Source organism: Lynx canadensis, chromosome E1, assembly GCF_007474595.2.
Source record: "Lynx canadensis isolate LIC74 chromosome E1, mLynCan4.pri.v2, whole genome shotgun sequence".
Lineage (NCBI taxonomy): Eukaryota > Metazoa > Chordata > Mammalia > Carnivora > Felidae > Lynx > Lynx canadensis.
In genome coordinates, this window is record NC_044316.2 from 9,552,463 (window position 1) to 9,567,919 (window position 15,457).

Genomic DNA, 15,457 nt, shown 5'->3' on the forward strand with positions numbered 1-15,457 from the left:
CCACGTGTCACCTGATGCCTCGGCACGCACAGTGTCTGGACACACAGACGACTCGGGTCTGTTAGAGTTCATACGGGCTCTGCCTGCTCAACCTTGGTACAACTGCCGCGTGTGGTCTCCAGGACCCGTGCGCTGAGTGGGGGCGGCCTGTGCGGGCGCCTGTGCTGTGCTCATCTGCGCGGCCCCAGGGGGGTGACTTTCACAGGAGACTGTGGTCGCAGCCCTCTTGCCGTGAATGGAAGGAGGCGGAAGAGCCATCAGGACCCCAGTCCTTTCTGGCAACTTCCAGTAACGCCAGAGAGAGCAGCTCAGTTGGGGCGGAGGGGGGAGGGGCGACCACGGCCCAACACGGAATAGGGACACGAAGCCGCTAGCCTGAACCGAGGCTTGGCATTCCGACAAAGTGCCAACCATCAACGTCACCGGGAAAAATTCAGCATCGGACAGAAACAAAATATATTTATTAGAAATGTGACACAGTCGTACATCATACACTTCCAAATGTTAATAGTTAATACGTCTACGTTGGCACGTCACGTCCCGACAGTGCTGGGTGTGCTCTTTCTAGAAACGAGGCCACAGATGTATCCACTGTATTCAACTAATGTAGTTAAAATTAGTGATCGGCCGAGGATGGCGTAGACTTAGCCGCAGTCTAGCCTGGGTCAGAGGAGTGACACACCCAGGGCACTCGGGCAAACGGGATACTTAAAAGTGCTTCTTAAAAAGGTAGCTGTGTCCTGTTCTTTACTGCGTGTCACTGGTGGTTCACCTCAAAATGGCACTCGAGCTTTGGGCCAGGAGGAGCCGCGGCCGGATTTGGCATATGGGTTTGTGTACGGGGGCCGAGTCCTCTCCTTCCGCGGGCTTCCGCGGGCCGGTGAAGTGCCTGCCCTCCCCCGAGAGATTCAGGGAACATCGGTTTCCGCGGGGGAAGAGAACACCGCAGATGAACGTTCGTCACCGCCGCATGGCTCACCGCTTAGGGAAACTCAACCAAAGCTACAACACAACAGCTGAATGAAGAACGAAAACCCAAGACTAACGTCATTTCTGAAGTGAGAAGGGACTAGGGTGGGAAGGGAAGTGGGCGTTCGCCTGGTTCCTCAGAATATGCTCGCCCTGGGGAGCAGGGGCGGGGGCACCACCATCAGGCAGCTAGAGTTCACGTCCACGAAAGATCTCCCAGTGAACAAACCCGTGGACTTGGCTTTAAGTCTTTGAAGAACTCCTCCACTCTGCTGGGGCAATTAAAAATGGGTCTAAAATCCCCATCCGGTGGCCCAGCACTGGGGCGGGGACAGCTTGCCCCAGTCTGAGGCTCTGCGAGTGCTGGAAGGCCCGGTCCCCCTCGAAGGACCCTGCGGGGCCAGACCTGCCCCCCAACCACCACCAGGCTTCCCCTTCTGGAAGCGTGCCCACTGGCAAAGAAAATGGTAGTCAAGGAGCTTCTTTGAGTTATAAAAATAAATGGCACATGGCCTTTCTTTCACAGGACATTTCTTTCTTTTTCAGCTAAAGGGAGCGGGCTCCAGTGTTGGAGGAGAAGAAACGGCAACGTCACCCCTGCATAGACCTTGCTTCGCCCAGAGCTGAATCATCGGACTCATTTACTGTAATCACTAAAAACAGGGCCCAGTAATGCTAAACACCCCCTCCAGGTATCCCTAGACCTCTTCGGCCTCTCCCACACAAAACCCCGAAGTAATCCCAGATTAAACACAACAACCGAGAGCTCACCCCGATACTCGGGATACTAACCTTTCCCCACTGCAAGGGTGAGCAAGGCAGAGGCTTGGAGGTCATGGAAATGCCTGTTATGTCAACAGAAGACAGATGCGTGGAGCCACACAGGGAATCCCTTCCATTTGGATACGCTCCTCAGGAAGGAGTAAAGCAAATTTGCTCAGGCTGTGCCTCCACTTCCATTTGAAAACAAAAGAGCCACTGACAACGTCATCCTCCCCAAACTGCTCCGGAGAGACCTCAGATGCCACTCACCGCCCTGCCCTGAGGAGCAAGAGGAAAGGCCTCCTCTCCTCTCCGTGGTTGTCAGGGGAACTCTGGAAACATACAGAAGACGTCCCTGGTTCGACGGCTGGGGCAGGCCAGGAGGGTGCGTTTTGAACACGTTCCGCAGGAGATCCTGATCTAGGGCCACAGAGGAGGACGGGTAAGCAGGCAGGTGTGGCAGCCTGAGAGTGAGGGGCGGACCCCCTGCAGAGATTGACTGCAGAGTGACACCGGGAGGTCCCAGCGACTGACACAGGGACGGCCCTTGGGGGCGGTGGGGAGGAATCACTTGCATCAGCAGGTGGCAGGCACCGAGGTCACCTGACTACCCTGTGAGCCACGCCTTCACGTGCTACATGATGCACATTTGCGGGCCCCACCGACCTCCAGGGAGCTGCCAGGTCGGTCCTCGGCGGGTCTCCCTGCAAGATCTGGGGGGGCGGGGGGGAGGGGGGAGTGCCCTCTGCAGCCACTAGGGGTGACGGCAGGACGGTAGACGGTTCACTTCTAAATGGAGCCATCCCTGCCCACCGCTCAGGGCTTGCTGTTGCCATGCAGATGTGAAGGGCCCGAGGAGATACCGAAGACCGAGTCTAGAGTTCAAATACTGTTTTCGCCTGCCGTCCGCCCGGCACCTCTTCAGCCTGTTGGCGCAAACACACGAAGACCCGGGTGGGCGCAGGCCGCTTCGCACGCAGGGGGCTTCCTGTTAGGTTCGGCACCTGGGGCAAACGGGTGCGGGCGTGCACGGGCGTGTGGACCCGCGGGGCAAACACAGCAGGCGGGCAGGTGCTGATGGGTCCCTTCCAGCACGCAGGGGACTGCCTGGCCCAGGGCTTCGGAGCGTGCCGCGTCCCAGCACACGGACGGACACACGCTTCTCTCCGTGAGCCACCCTACGGGCCACCGCAGCAAAGCGCCTACGGGCTGCTTTGTGTGCTGGCGCGTCTTGTCTTCCCCTCAAAGACTCCAGTAAGTGACAGCGAGATCTAAGCTGCTCAGTCCGGTTCTAGGTGTTCAAACTGTTGTCTGGAACGGAAGCGTTACGGCCCCCAAAAGGCAGGGCTGGAGCGTTTTTCCAAGCCGCTCCAGAGCAAGTGTTTGTCCTTTTTGTGTTTTGATGAGCGTGTGGGTTTCGGAGGCTGTGGGTGGTGGCAGGGGCAAAGTTTTTCTAAAGGCCAAAGGAAGGAGTTTTAGTGAAAAGATGGCTGTTTGTCGTGAGGCTCCGCAGCCCACGGGTGAGGTCGTGGCGTGTGACCGGAGATGTCCTACTGGGTTCTCACGGAGTGAGCCTGGGCGTGGACCCTTAGGTCTAGAAGGAGGGAGGCCCGTGGGAGAGCAAGGCTTTCCAACTTACGCGCCAAATGCATCTAGATTAAAAGTAGGTGTGCCCTGGAACCCAGCTCCGTTCTTATTTGTGTGTGGGCCCCCCCGGATCGAGCGTTGAGGGTGGTGGACGGAGCAGGGCCTGTGCAAAGTGACCAGGTGCCCCCAGGACAGGCTGCGGGCGGTGGGCGGCTGCTCGAGGGCCCTTCCGGGTTTAAGTCTCAAAGTACTTGTAGATCTGGGCCACGTACTGCATCACGCTTTGCCAGTCGGGCCGGTCCGTGTACAGCATCTCACTGAGCTCCTGCAGGAAAGAGGAGGAGGTCACGGGGGGGACACCACAGACCGCCTTCCCACAAAGGGGCTCAGAGCCTGGTCCGGGCTGGTGCTGCCTGGAGACCCCCCCACCTGCATGGACAGGAGGCGTGGGCAAGTTAAAAGAAAAGCGTTTTATTCCTAATCAGGAGATACTGTCCCTTTTAAAAAACACTAGACAGGACTTCCTCCCCCTTTTCATCTTAAGAGCATGACAGCATTTTAAAGAAAACTTTGCAGGGGCGCCTGGGTGGCTCGGTTGGTTAAGCGTCCGACTTTGGCTCAGGTCGTGATCTCACAGTTTTGTGAGTTCGAGCCCCGCGTCCGGCTCTGTGCTGACAGCACACAGCCTGCTTGGGATTCTCTCTCTCCCTCTCTCTCTCTGCCCCTCCCCTGCTTGTTCTCGCTCTCAAAATAAATAAATGAACTTAAATTTAAAAAAAAAAAGCTTTTTTGGGGCGCCCGGGTGGCTCAGTCGGTTAGGCGGCCGACTTTGGCTCAGGTCATGATCTCACAGTCTGAGTTTGAGCCCTGCGTCGGGCTCTGTGCAGACAGCTTGGAGCCTGGAGCCTGCTTTGGAATCTGTGTGTGTCTCTCTCTCTCTCTCTGCCCCTACCTGTTCGTGCTCTGTCTCTCTCTGTCTCAGAAATAAATAAACGTTAAAAAAAAATTAAAAAAAAAAAAGCTTTGCAAAGAGAAAGTCACCCATAATTCCATTATCATAAAACAATTTCCACTTTCCTAAGTTATATTTGCAGGTACCCCTATGTTCTCCCACGCTTCCATCGAGTGGACATATCGTGTGCTCTGAGTTTTTTTACTTCATGCTTTCCATGCACAATCTCACGGGCTGCTGTGTCGCGACGCTGGCCGTCACGGGAGGGAGTGCACACAGCCCACGAAACTGCTGCCCTACAATCCACACGACATCTAATGCTCGCCGTGGGGCGTGCGCTCACTTCTTCACGTTACAGACTTTGTCGTAAGCACCTCCGTGGGCGGAGTTGTTGAATTCATGCCTTGAGATGAATTCCCATGAATGGGATGGCCACAAAAGCCTTGACCCAATTGAGAATGCAACCAGCGTCTTATCAGAATCAGGTGTCAGACCATTTAATGTTTTTGTCGTTGTTGTTTGTCCCTTTGTTTAGTAGGCTATCAGCAAGAGCAGAGGAGGCCACAAAGTGACAGACAGGATGGCTGGGCCAAATGTTCCTGAAATACATGCCACTAAAGGTATTAGAAAATTCACTTCGGGACTGAATTTGGATTCTTTTGTGGTCACAAGAGGGTAGTAGGCAAGGACTCTGATGGAAAGCCAGGAGTAGAGATGCCGTGGAAAATCAAGGTTGAACTTATTGAGCACATCTGTTCTTGAGCAGTGTTTCTGTTTGGTCCTGTTTCCACAACACCTAAATATACTTGACCATTTCTACTTCCTGGTTATGCTAAAAAATTATCAGCCTCTCTCTGGTCATGGGAAAGGAGTGAAAAGGCAGCGAGTGGAACATTATAGACAGATCTACTGAGAACAACTTAAAAACATAATTTTCACAGAATACAAGGATTAAAAGTCTCCTTCTACATAAACTACTGTGGGCGGGACTGTGCACACAGACCGATGCATGAAGAGCTAAGCTTCTCACAATAGCAGGGTTGTTTATATGGCAATAGTGAAAATAAACCATCAAGAATTGAGTGTGACTTGGGGGTGCCTGGATGGCTCAGTCAGTTAAGCGTCCGACTCTTGATTTTGGCTCAGGTCATATGATCTCACAGTTCGTGGGATCAAGCCCTATGTTGGGTTCCATGCTGACAGCGCAGAGCCTGCTTGGGATTCTCTCTCTCTCTCCCTCTCTCTCTGCTCCTGTCCCACTCGTGTTCTCTCTCTTTCAAAATAAATAAATTCTAAAAGTTAAAAAAAAAGAAAAACTGAGTGTGACATTTAGGAGGTAGGGGAGGTGCTCTGAGAAAGGAAGCCACACCTATGAACCAAGAGAGATGACAAGCCTCCCTCCCTGTGACGGCGAGGATGGGTCTTGTGTCTCAGAGAGGACACAGGAGTCGGACCGACGCTCGCAGCTTTACTCAGACTATCTCACATGCCTGAATCTAACAATAGTAACATTACTATATTTTGGCACATTGTCAACATTGCATCTGAACACATCTGGAGAAATAATTATGGCACATTTCTGGGGATGGGCGAGTAAGCCGCCTGAACAGAAATCTGAGGACGTGTGACATGTATTTGAATCAGTAGCTGAAAACCTTTCCAAATGGAAAACACCAGGCTCGGATGGTTTCACTGGCTAATTCTGCCAGTTCTACACATTCCCTTCCAAGAAATAGAAGAGGAGGGAACACTTCTTCACTCGTTCTCTGGAGCCAGCGTTGCCCTAATACCAAATCAGACGAAGACTTTAACGAGAAAGCTATCGATTTTCTCACATGAACACAAACACAGATGTCCTTAACAAACATTAGCAAACTGAATCATGATCAGGTGGGGTTCATAGCAGGAATGCAAGGGAGGTTCAACATCCAAAAGTCAGCATTGTTATTATTGCCAGACTTAATAAGAAAAGTCATATGGTCACATCAGCAGATGCAGAAAAAACATTCACATATAAACCTTGGAGATATTTGTGGGTTTGGTTCGAGACCACCACAATAAAGCAAACATAGCTTAAACAAGTCAAATGAATTTTTTGAGTTGTCAGTGCAGATAAGTTATAGTTACACTACTGTAGTCTATTCCGTGTGCCATAGCATATGTCTAAAAAAACCCACAAGGTACGTTTGACCCTTGCACAATGAAAAAGCTTGAAATACTTTGAGAATTACCAAAATGTGACACAGAGACAGGAAGTGAGCAAAGGCTGTTGGAAAAATGGTGCCAACAGACTTGCTTGACGGAGGGTTGCCACAAACCTTCAATTTGCAAAAAATGCAGTATCTGTGAGGCTCAATAAAGGGAAGCACAAATGAGGTATGCCCGCACACAAAATTCAGCAACTATTCATGATAAAAACACCCAAAAGACTAGAAAAGTAGAAGGGCATTTCTTTTACCTAATGAAGGACACGCACAAAAACCGAAAGCTGACATCATACTAAATGGAGAAACTGAACACTCTCCCAGTAAGATCAGGAGGAAAGAACAAGGCAAGGATGCCTTCTCTCACTTTTTCTACTGGACACTGTACCAGAAGTTCTAGCTAATGCAATAAGGCAAGAAAAAGAAACAAAAGGCATACAGATTGGAAAGGCAGGACTAAATCTGTCTTTATTTACAGATGAAATGATAGTTGATGTAGAAAACTCCAAAGAGTCTACCAAAAAACCCACTGGAACTAATACGCAAGTTTAGCAAGATCTCCGTCAACAGCTTTCCTACGAAATACCAGCAATGGACAACTGAAACGTGAAACTAAATCAAACCATTTAAATGGCACTAAATTTTTAAAAAGGATTTATAGGCAGAAAACTTGTTTATAAAACACTATATGCAGAGAACTACAAAGAAAGAAATCTACTACAAAGTAGTAGAAAACTACAAACTACAAACTACAAAGTACAGAAAACTACTGATGAAAGAAATCAAGAAGCTCTAAATAAATGGAGAGTATTCTATGTTCATGGATCTATAGATACAACATAATCCCAATCAAAATCCTGGCAAGGTCTTTTTTGGGGGGTAGATATTGACAAACTGATTCTAAAATCTATAAAGCAAAGGAACTAGGACAACCAAATAAATTCTAAAAAAGAAAAATAAAGTTTGAAGACTTAACTTCACAGTTTAAATTTTTTTTTTTTAACGTTTATTTATTTTTGAGACAGAGAAACAGCATGAACGGGAGAGGGTCAGAGAGAGGGAGACACAGAATCTGAAACAGGCTCTAGGCTCTGAGCTGTCAGCACAGAGCCCAAGGTGGGGCTTGAACTCATGAACCACAAGATCATAACCTGAGCTGTCAGATGCTTAACTGACTGAGCCACCCAGGTGCTGCTACAAAGCTGTATTCATCAGGACAGTGTGGTATTGGCCAAGTGACAAGACACTTAGATCATGTTATACGTATTTTACCACAATAAAAATAATTGAAAAGACAGGGCTTCCTGCCCTTGGGAGCTCATGGTCTTGGGGAGATGGGATGAAGTCCTATAATCAGACACATCACAACATAACACAGCATGTGCTACATAGTACGAGGAGTAAATGCTGCTCTAAGAACCCAAAGGTGGGCACGGCTGTCCTGGATGGAGGGTCATGGGGCAGGTTAAGACGTGGGCTCTGGAGAAGGCCGGCCTGCCTTGACTCTTGCCTCCGCTATTCACTACTGTGTGAGCTTTTACGGAACAGCACCCGCCTCACTGTCCTTCCTGTAAGGAGCATCTGTCGTCACAGGACTTCTGAGAGGGTTCAGTGAGTCAACATATGGAAAATGCCTGGCACGTGGGAAATGTGAAAAAGCAATTTTTCATGCTATTAAACTCAGATGAACTCTTTGAGTATCCTTTATAAAGTTTATACTACGGTGCAGGCTCGCTTACGCCTACAGAATCATTCAGACACCGTCATCAAAGCCTGAGTTGTAATGACCCCCTCCTAACCTCCGTGGGTAGTGACTGTCCGGGTGGCTTACTCATTAAGCAACACTGTCACAGACTGTATGACTCAGCGTGAGAGTGCTCCCCTCACCAGCGTACAAACACATCAGTCCTCAGAGGACACACCTTCTGGCTGTCTTCCGGTAATGGCAATGTGCTGCCACACATCCTCTCTTATCTATTCGTTCCACGGGGAGTGGCTCACCCTTGTCATGTGGTGGCCTAAATTTCTACCCTACGCTGAGAAAGTGGCTGAGAAAGAATGCATTTTTTTCTTTCTTCCTTTCTCTCTTTTTCTTTCTTCCTTTCTTTCTTTCTCCCTTCCTTCCTCCCTCCCTTCCTCCCTCCCTCCCTCCCTCCCTTCCTTCCTTCCTTCCTTCTTTTTTACTGACTAATCTTACAAGCGACCTTTATCAAAGACCTGGGGGTTTTTACTGCTGCCAATTCTGACTGCATGTATTTTAGAAGTGTCATGTGTAATTAAGGATTATTTTTCAATCCACATCAAGACACCAAAGAGCAAGTTTAATAATGTAGGAAGTTTCTGTTTTGTTGATGGCACGAACTAGTTAAATGGCTCGCAAGCATCTCCAAATGCTTCTGAGATTAATTATTATGCTTGTATCTCCTCACAGACATCTGTAAAAATGCAGCCATTGGCTCTGACTGTTAGTTTGACAAGATGATCTCATTCACTTCCTAGCTTTCACTGACTTCTGCAGTATGTCAGATAAAAAAAACAGGGAAAAAAAGGTGAAATTAAAAAAGAAGCAACTATTGGCTGGAACACTACAGAGAAAAACATTCTGTGTATGATACCATCTTCTAACAAGTTCGCATTTTTTCTTTGATTCCCCGCATTAATTATCTGTTGTTACTTGTTAGCTGTCCAGTGTTTCAGAAGGGAAGATAAATCAGATTCCCATTCCTCCACCTTGGCCAGACATGTATGTCCCCTCCTTTCTAAATTCTCTAGCCTTTAATTTATAGGACAGGGACATCTGTTTCTTGTAGAAAGTTTTGTAGAATTTGGGCTCACTGGCATTTTTGTGTGTGCGCGACTACATTTTTTAAACAATGAATTCAATTTCTTTCATGGTTGAAGTTGTACTTTTTGAGTGAGTTTTGGAGAAATAGTTACATTTAGTATTTGAAGAAATACATTTATATTTGTTTAGAAAACTGTCCGTTCTGATTTAAACGCATTGGCGTAACTTTGTTCATAGTACTGAAATTTCTATGATTGCTGTGTTTTCGCTTTTCCATTTCTCAGACTCCCTTCATACTCTGCTGGTTGCAGAACTGTCTCTGTTATTTCCACTTGGGTTTTCCCCATCACTGATGAGACTGAACACCTCTTTAAGTGTTTATTAGCCATGCACGAGTTGCCACGCACCTCTCCTAAGGTGTCTTCTTTATTATTGGCTAGTAGAAATTATTTATAGATTACCTGTCCTCGCTTTACTTTTTACGCAGCTCTTTCCGTTATGATGTGTCTAGATGGGTCTTTTGTATTATTCATCTTGTTAGAGATTCATCTTGTTAGAGAGATCCATCTTGTTAGAGACCAAGAATCTGTGGTCTTTCATCATTCTGGAAAAACTTCAGGCACCATTGCTTCAAATATTTTCTCTCCCACTCTTTCTTTCCTCTTCTGGAATTCCCACTGGCCATGGGACTTGGAAATGATCTGATTTTATCTTCCATTCTCTTAAGGTCAGTGACAGACACTATCAGTTGGTTAATCTAATGGCCGCTACCAACCCCCCTCTCCCTTGTAGATTTCCAGCTGAAGAGAATGGAGAACATTCACTGTTTACTTTCTCAAATTCCCTTGCAGACGGGGTGGCCATGGAACAGAGTACTGCCAGCGAGCTGGAGGGACTCTGGGAAGCCTTTTGATTTCCTTATCAAAGGGGGGAAGACAGGAGGCACTTGCTCTAGTCCATCCCACTCCCCTTCTTGCCCTGCAGATAGGAGTGATGTCTGGAGCTTGACAGCCATGTTTGGCCACAGAGGACATGGGGACAATGAGGTAATAGATTAAAGATGGTAGAGTGTAGACAAAACACACTCTGGGGTCCTTGATTACAACACTGAGTAGTGAACCAATCCTGAAACTGCTTTTGGACTTCTCATTAAAAAATAAAATTAACATCTTTATGGTTTAAGCAACTGTTAGTTGGTTTTCCATTTCTTGAATTTGAATACATACTAACTAATAAAACCTCTCTATTATATTTTCCATTTTTTAAATGTCTGTTTTATGTTCTGGATAACCTCCTTAGTTCTATTTTCCAGTCCAATAGTTCTCTCTTCTGCTGTATCTAATCCGTTTTTCAACCCAACCGGGTTTTTTCTTTTTTTTTTAATTCCTAATTTTTACTTCTACAAGTTTCACTTGAATCTTTCCCCAAATCTTTTTTTATAGTACTATGCTTCTTCCTTATGAGTTGTAAAAAAATTTATTTGAGAGAGAGAACAAGCGGGGGAGGAGCAGAGAGACAGGGAGAGAGAGAATCCCTAAGCAGACTCTGCATTCTCAGCACAAAGCCCTATGCGGGGCTCAATCTCAAGAACCATTAGATCATGACCTGAGCCGAAAGGATGAGTTGGACGCTTAACTGACTGAGCCACCCAGACGCCCCCTTGTGATTTTTGTTTTCTTCTTATCTCTTTATTTTTAAGTTTATTTATTTTGAGAATGAGAGAGACAGCATGTGTAAGTTGGGAAGAGGCAGAGAGAGAGAGAGAGACACACACACACCAAGAGAGTCCCAAGTAGCCTCTGCACTGTCAGCTGGGAGCTTGATGCAGGGCTCGAACTTGCAAACTGTGAGATCATGACTTGAGCTGAAACTAAGAGTTGGATACTTAACTGGCAGACTGAGCCACTCAGGCACCCCCCTCTTTTGTCTCTTTAATATTCACAAACATAGTCTTCTGTAGTCGCTTTCTTATTGTTTTATTATCCCAAGCTCTGGTAGATGATCCTCTTGTTTGCTATGTCTACTGACTAGCTCAGCTGGTTCACTTTCTTGAGTGTTTTGTAATTTTGGATTGTGAATGTATTCTCAGTGGCCATTATACTACTAAGCCAGGAGCTTCCTGCCTCAGGCAGTATAAACTATCTTGTAGCACAGATATTATAAATTTGGACTCCAAACCTCATTTGGCCCAGTTTTCTTTTCTTATAGATTTTCCTTTTTCTGGCTACCAAAAAACAAAACAAAACAAAACAAAACAAAACAAAACAAAACAAAACAACTCAGGTGGAGACCAAGCTTCCTGCCTAGACTGCCAGGCAGGGTTTTTTATTTTCCCCTCCACTGAGAAGAATGTTACTTTGTGAGCCTTGGTTTTGTGCAAGGGTCTCAGTACTCATGTCCCGTTTATGGGAGCTCAGAGCCTTGTTTTTTGTTCCTGTATTGGCATTTAAATAAAACCTATATCCATTAGGTACCCGTTTCCTGTGACCCCTCCACCGACACCCCCAGGCCTACTTCTGAGGGTTGTCACAGTCTCGGCTCATGCCTCATGGTTCTGGTTTTCACTTCTCTTTGAATTTATGACATCTGGTGATTTCCCATTCTTTTTTTAGACCTCAACTATGTATTGATATTTTTTAAAATTACATCTTATCAGATTTTATCGGATTTCAAGAGGGCTTTAATGATAATTCAGTCCACTGTGCTTCCAGAAATGAAATTTAGCCACAACAAAATCTTTGAAAACCCTCTAAATCACATGTGGTCAGACCAACTGGATATTTACATGTTAGGGATCGTGAGTAACAAATCTTCAGCAAATGGATTTTAATATTCTGTAAGAAATTGTGTAGTAGATGGCATAAAGTTCTTTCTCCTACAGGTAGAACAAAATATCACAAGGATACAAAATAGGATACTTACCAGGCTGGGTTTGATGCCCACACTTTCAGCTGCTTCAAATGCCAACAAGAGATTTCTTTTCTAGGTTAAAAAGACAGAAACTGGTATTACCAACTAAAAATAGATAGCTTTTAAAAAATAAAAATAAATAGCTTTTGTTAGGAAAGAACACTAAACGACGCTCCCATACAGATTATCTACTATTACAAAACACTCGAAATTTTAGGTCAAATATTCCAACAATAGTTTCAATCTAAGAAAAAAAAAAAAGACTGACAGGTTGTAATTGGTACGAAAAATGACATTACTGACGATTTCTGACTATCAAAGGTCAATCTGTGTTATTTTTTACTTTGTCACGATTCATGACATACATATTCTGTTGCGTATCAACTGTTGTTTAATTAATGTGCTATGTCATTTTCCCCTAGAATTCCGAAGGTACTGTTCCACAAGTTGTAGCTTCTTTTTGAGACGCTTTCTGGCTGCTCCCTGCTGTTTCCTCGCCTGGATGGACTTAAGAATCACTTTAGCATGCCTCCTCCCCTCCATAATTCATTTGAGAATCATTAGGATTATGTTACAATTTAATTAAATTGACGTGTTAAACATGATCGAGAGTGTAATGTTTCTGTGAGGACTCATGTTTTATATTCCCCAGTAGAATTTTGTGACTTTATGCCTTTAGATTAAAAAAAATTTTATATTGGGGCACCTAGGTGGCTCAGTCTGTTAAGCGTCCGACTTCAGCTCAGGTCATGATTTCACGGTTTGTGGGTCCGAGCCCCATGTTGGGCTCTGTGCTGACAGCTCAGAGCCTGGAGCCTGCCTCACATTCTGTGTCTCCTTCTCTCTCTGCCCCTCCCCCGCTCATGCTCTGTCTCTTTCAAAAATAAATAAATTGAAAAAAAATTTTTTTAATAAAAAATTTTATATTTGTTTTCTTTTTTGGTGACTTTTTTTTTGAGAGAGTGCATGTGTGCACAAGAGGGAGAGAGAGAATCTTTTTTTTTCTTTTTTAAGTTTATCTATTTATATTGAGAGAGAGAGAGAGAGAGAGAGAGACACAGCACGCTAGTGAGCATGAGTGGGGGAGGGGCAGGAGAGAGACTCCCAAGCAGGCTCCTCGCTGTCAGCTCAGGGCCTAACACGGGGCTCGATCTCACGAACCATGAAATCATGACCTGAGCCGAAATCAAGAAGCAGACGCTTAACTGACTGAGCCACCCAGGCGCCCCACATTTGGATTTTGTACATATTTTTATCTGTTTTTCCATTTCCTCATGGCCTCTGCCCTCTGTCCTTGGGTGCACATCTGCTTCCTGCCCTGACGCTGAAGCAAACTCTCTGCTCTACGTACCAGGTCACAGAAAAACACTCAGACAAGGCTACGCATGTCTCGTACCAGTGTGTGGTCAGGGCCTGGGAAAGCTGTTGATCTGCGGTCAGCTTGCCCAAGCCGCCAGCCCTCTTCCTCCACATTAAGGGAGATTAATGGGCAGGGACTAGAAACCTAACGCTGGTTTCCGTAACACTACTCTCTGTTCTGTTGAGAGGGGAGCCGAAAGCTGGCTCCTGGCTTCCTTTAATTGAGCACAAACTTGGGGCAGCCATTTCCTATTCTGTGCTAATGAGGCCTTCATCCTTATTTTAAAGTCTTCTTGGTTAGTTTTGAGGAGAAAGGGGGTTTGTAAGCCCTGTCGGCTACCATTATTCAAGAAGTCATGGCTTTTGATATGTAATGCCAAATCGTTTTCTAAAACACGACACCAGGGGGGTCTGGCTGGCTTAGTTGGTAGATCATGCGACTCTTCATCTCAGGGTCACGAGTTCAAGCCCCACGCTGGGCGTGAAGCCTATGGAATGACATGACACGACAAGACACGACATGGCATGAGAAAATAAAAATGATACACCAATTTTCAATTCCAGCAACAGTGTGTAAGCGTCCACTTTCTCACACCCTTACCTGCATAGACTATTACGACCAAGCACTGTTATCTAATTCTCTCTCATCACATCACTGCTACGCCACTGCGAGATGGCCACTTATGGGGAGAAGCAGAGTGTGTCTGGGGCGGAAGCCAGGGAGGGCCTCACTCGGCCTAGCTCTGCCCACACGGGCCAGAGACCTTCCAGACCCAGGGCGATAAGCCCTTGGTTAGAGACCTCTGCCGTTGGCCCCGTTGGCAGGGCATCTCACCTGAAACTGACAGCAGAAAGCACCCCAAGTCCAGAATTTTCCCTCTCACGTTAACATTTTGTTTCAGACACTGGCATGAAAACACTCCATTCTGTCAATTCTATCATCCGAATCTGCGTAGCCTCCGTGGAAGTTTCATAGGCTGACACATGGAAAAAAATGTGTAACTCATGTCTCCCCAATGGCTTGGAAGACATCCTTGTTAGTTTTATCAGAAATTCCCTGCTTAGCACTGATGTCAGACTTCCATGGTTGCATCACTTCCGTCTGAATTGGGGCAACAGCTCACGACTTCTGAACTTCCCAGCTCACGACTTCATTAATCTCCCAGACCCACAGTCTCCCGCAATCTGACCTGGGTGCTCCCTGACTGCATTATCCTAGATTAAGGGGGGAGAAATTCAGCCCTACATGGAGAAAATACCAGCCCCTCTACCGCAAGGACAATAGGAAGTACACAGACAGTGGCTTCTGGCTGTCTGCAAATCTGCAGCAGGTCACTGGACAGCCAGCTGGGTGCTATGTGGGAGTCAGGGGCACCCACAGCGAGACGATACGGTTCCACAGGGAACATATGCTCATGGTTCAAGGTGTGAAGGCACACACTTTTAGGTTCATTTTTCTCCAACAGCTGGGTAGCGATTTAGGACAAAGAGCCTAGATAGGTTTTGCACGACAGCAGAGGAACATCGCGCATATACAGGAAGACTCCTGTTTTAGGTGGTGTATTCCTAAGTGCTCAGCCTTCTATCAACTGTGGTTTTAGGGAGGGCCTCTGAATATTCTGAATTGTGTTCTGCCCGCTCTTTACTCCACTATCTTCGTAATATGATATGGAAAAGGCAGAGACTAGAAAGTGAAGAGGGAGGGAAGAAAACGGACATCGAGGTCACGGCTGGATGTGAGGGGCACGATCACAGGCAGCGTGGACCCTGCATTGCCCTGCCCTGTGTCCTCCTCTCTGGCTGCTCTATCCTGGTTCCCTTTTTGGGTCACTCTCGACCTAGACAACAGGCATTGGAGTCCTCAAGGTTGTTCCTTAGCCTTTTCTCTACGCCTCTGTGATACTGGGATTTATAGTAAGAAACATATAT

The 15,457-nt window shown here is 46.6% G+C and overlaps 1 protein-coding gene across 5 annotated transcripts in view; it reads right to left on the reverse strand.

Moving 5' to 3' along the window:
* Nucleotides 1-442: 442 nt before the first annotated feature.
* Nucleotides 443-15,457, reverse strand: part of SPECC1 (sperm antigen with calponin homology and coiled-coil domains 1) — a 285,266-nt gene continuing 270,251 nt past the window's right edge. For all 5 annotated transcript variants that reach the window (XM_030294995.1, XM_032591236.1, XM_030294993.1 and 2 more), the window contains 2 exons: nucleotides 12,182-12,241; nucleotides 443-3,643 (listed from right to left, as the gene is read on the reverse strand). In XM_030294995.1, the coding sequence (XP_030150855.1) occupies nucleotides 3,554-3,643; nucleotides 12,182-12,241 (150 nt within the window). In that variant the 3' untranslated portion in view covers nucleotides 443-3,553. The remainder of the gene's footprint in view (nucleotides 3,644-12,181; nucleotides 12,242-15,457) is intronic.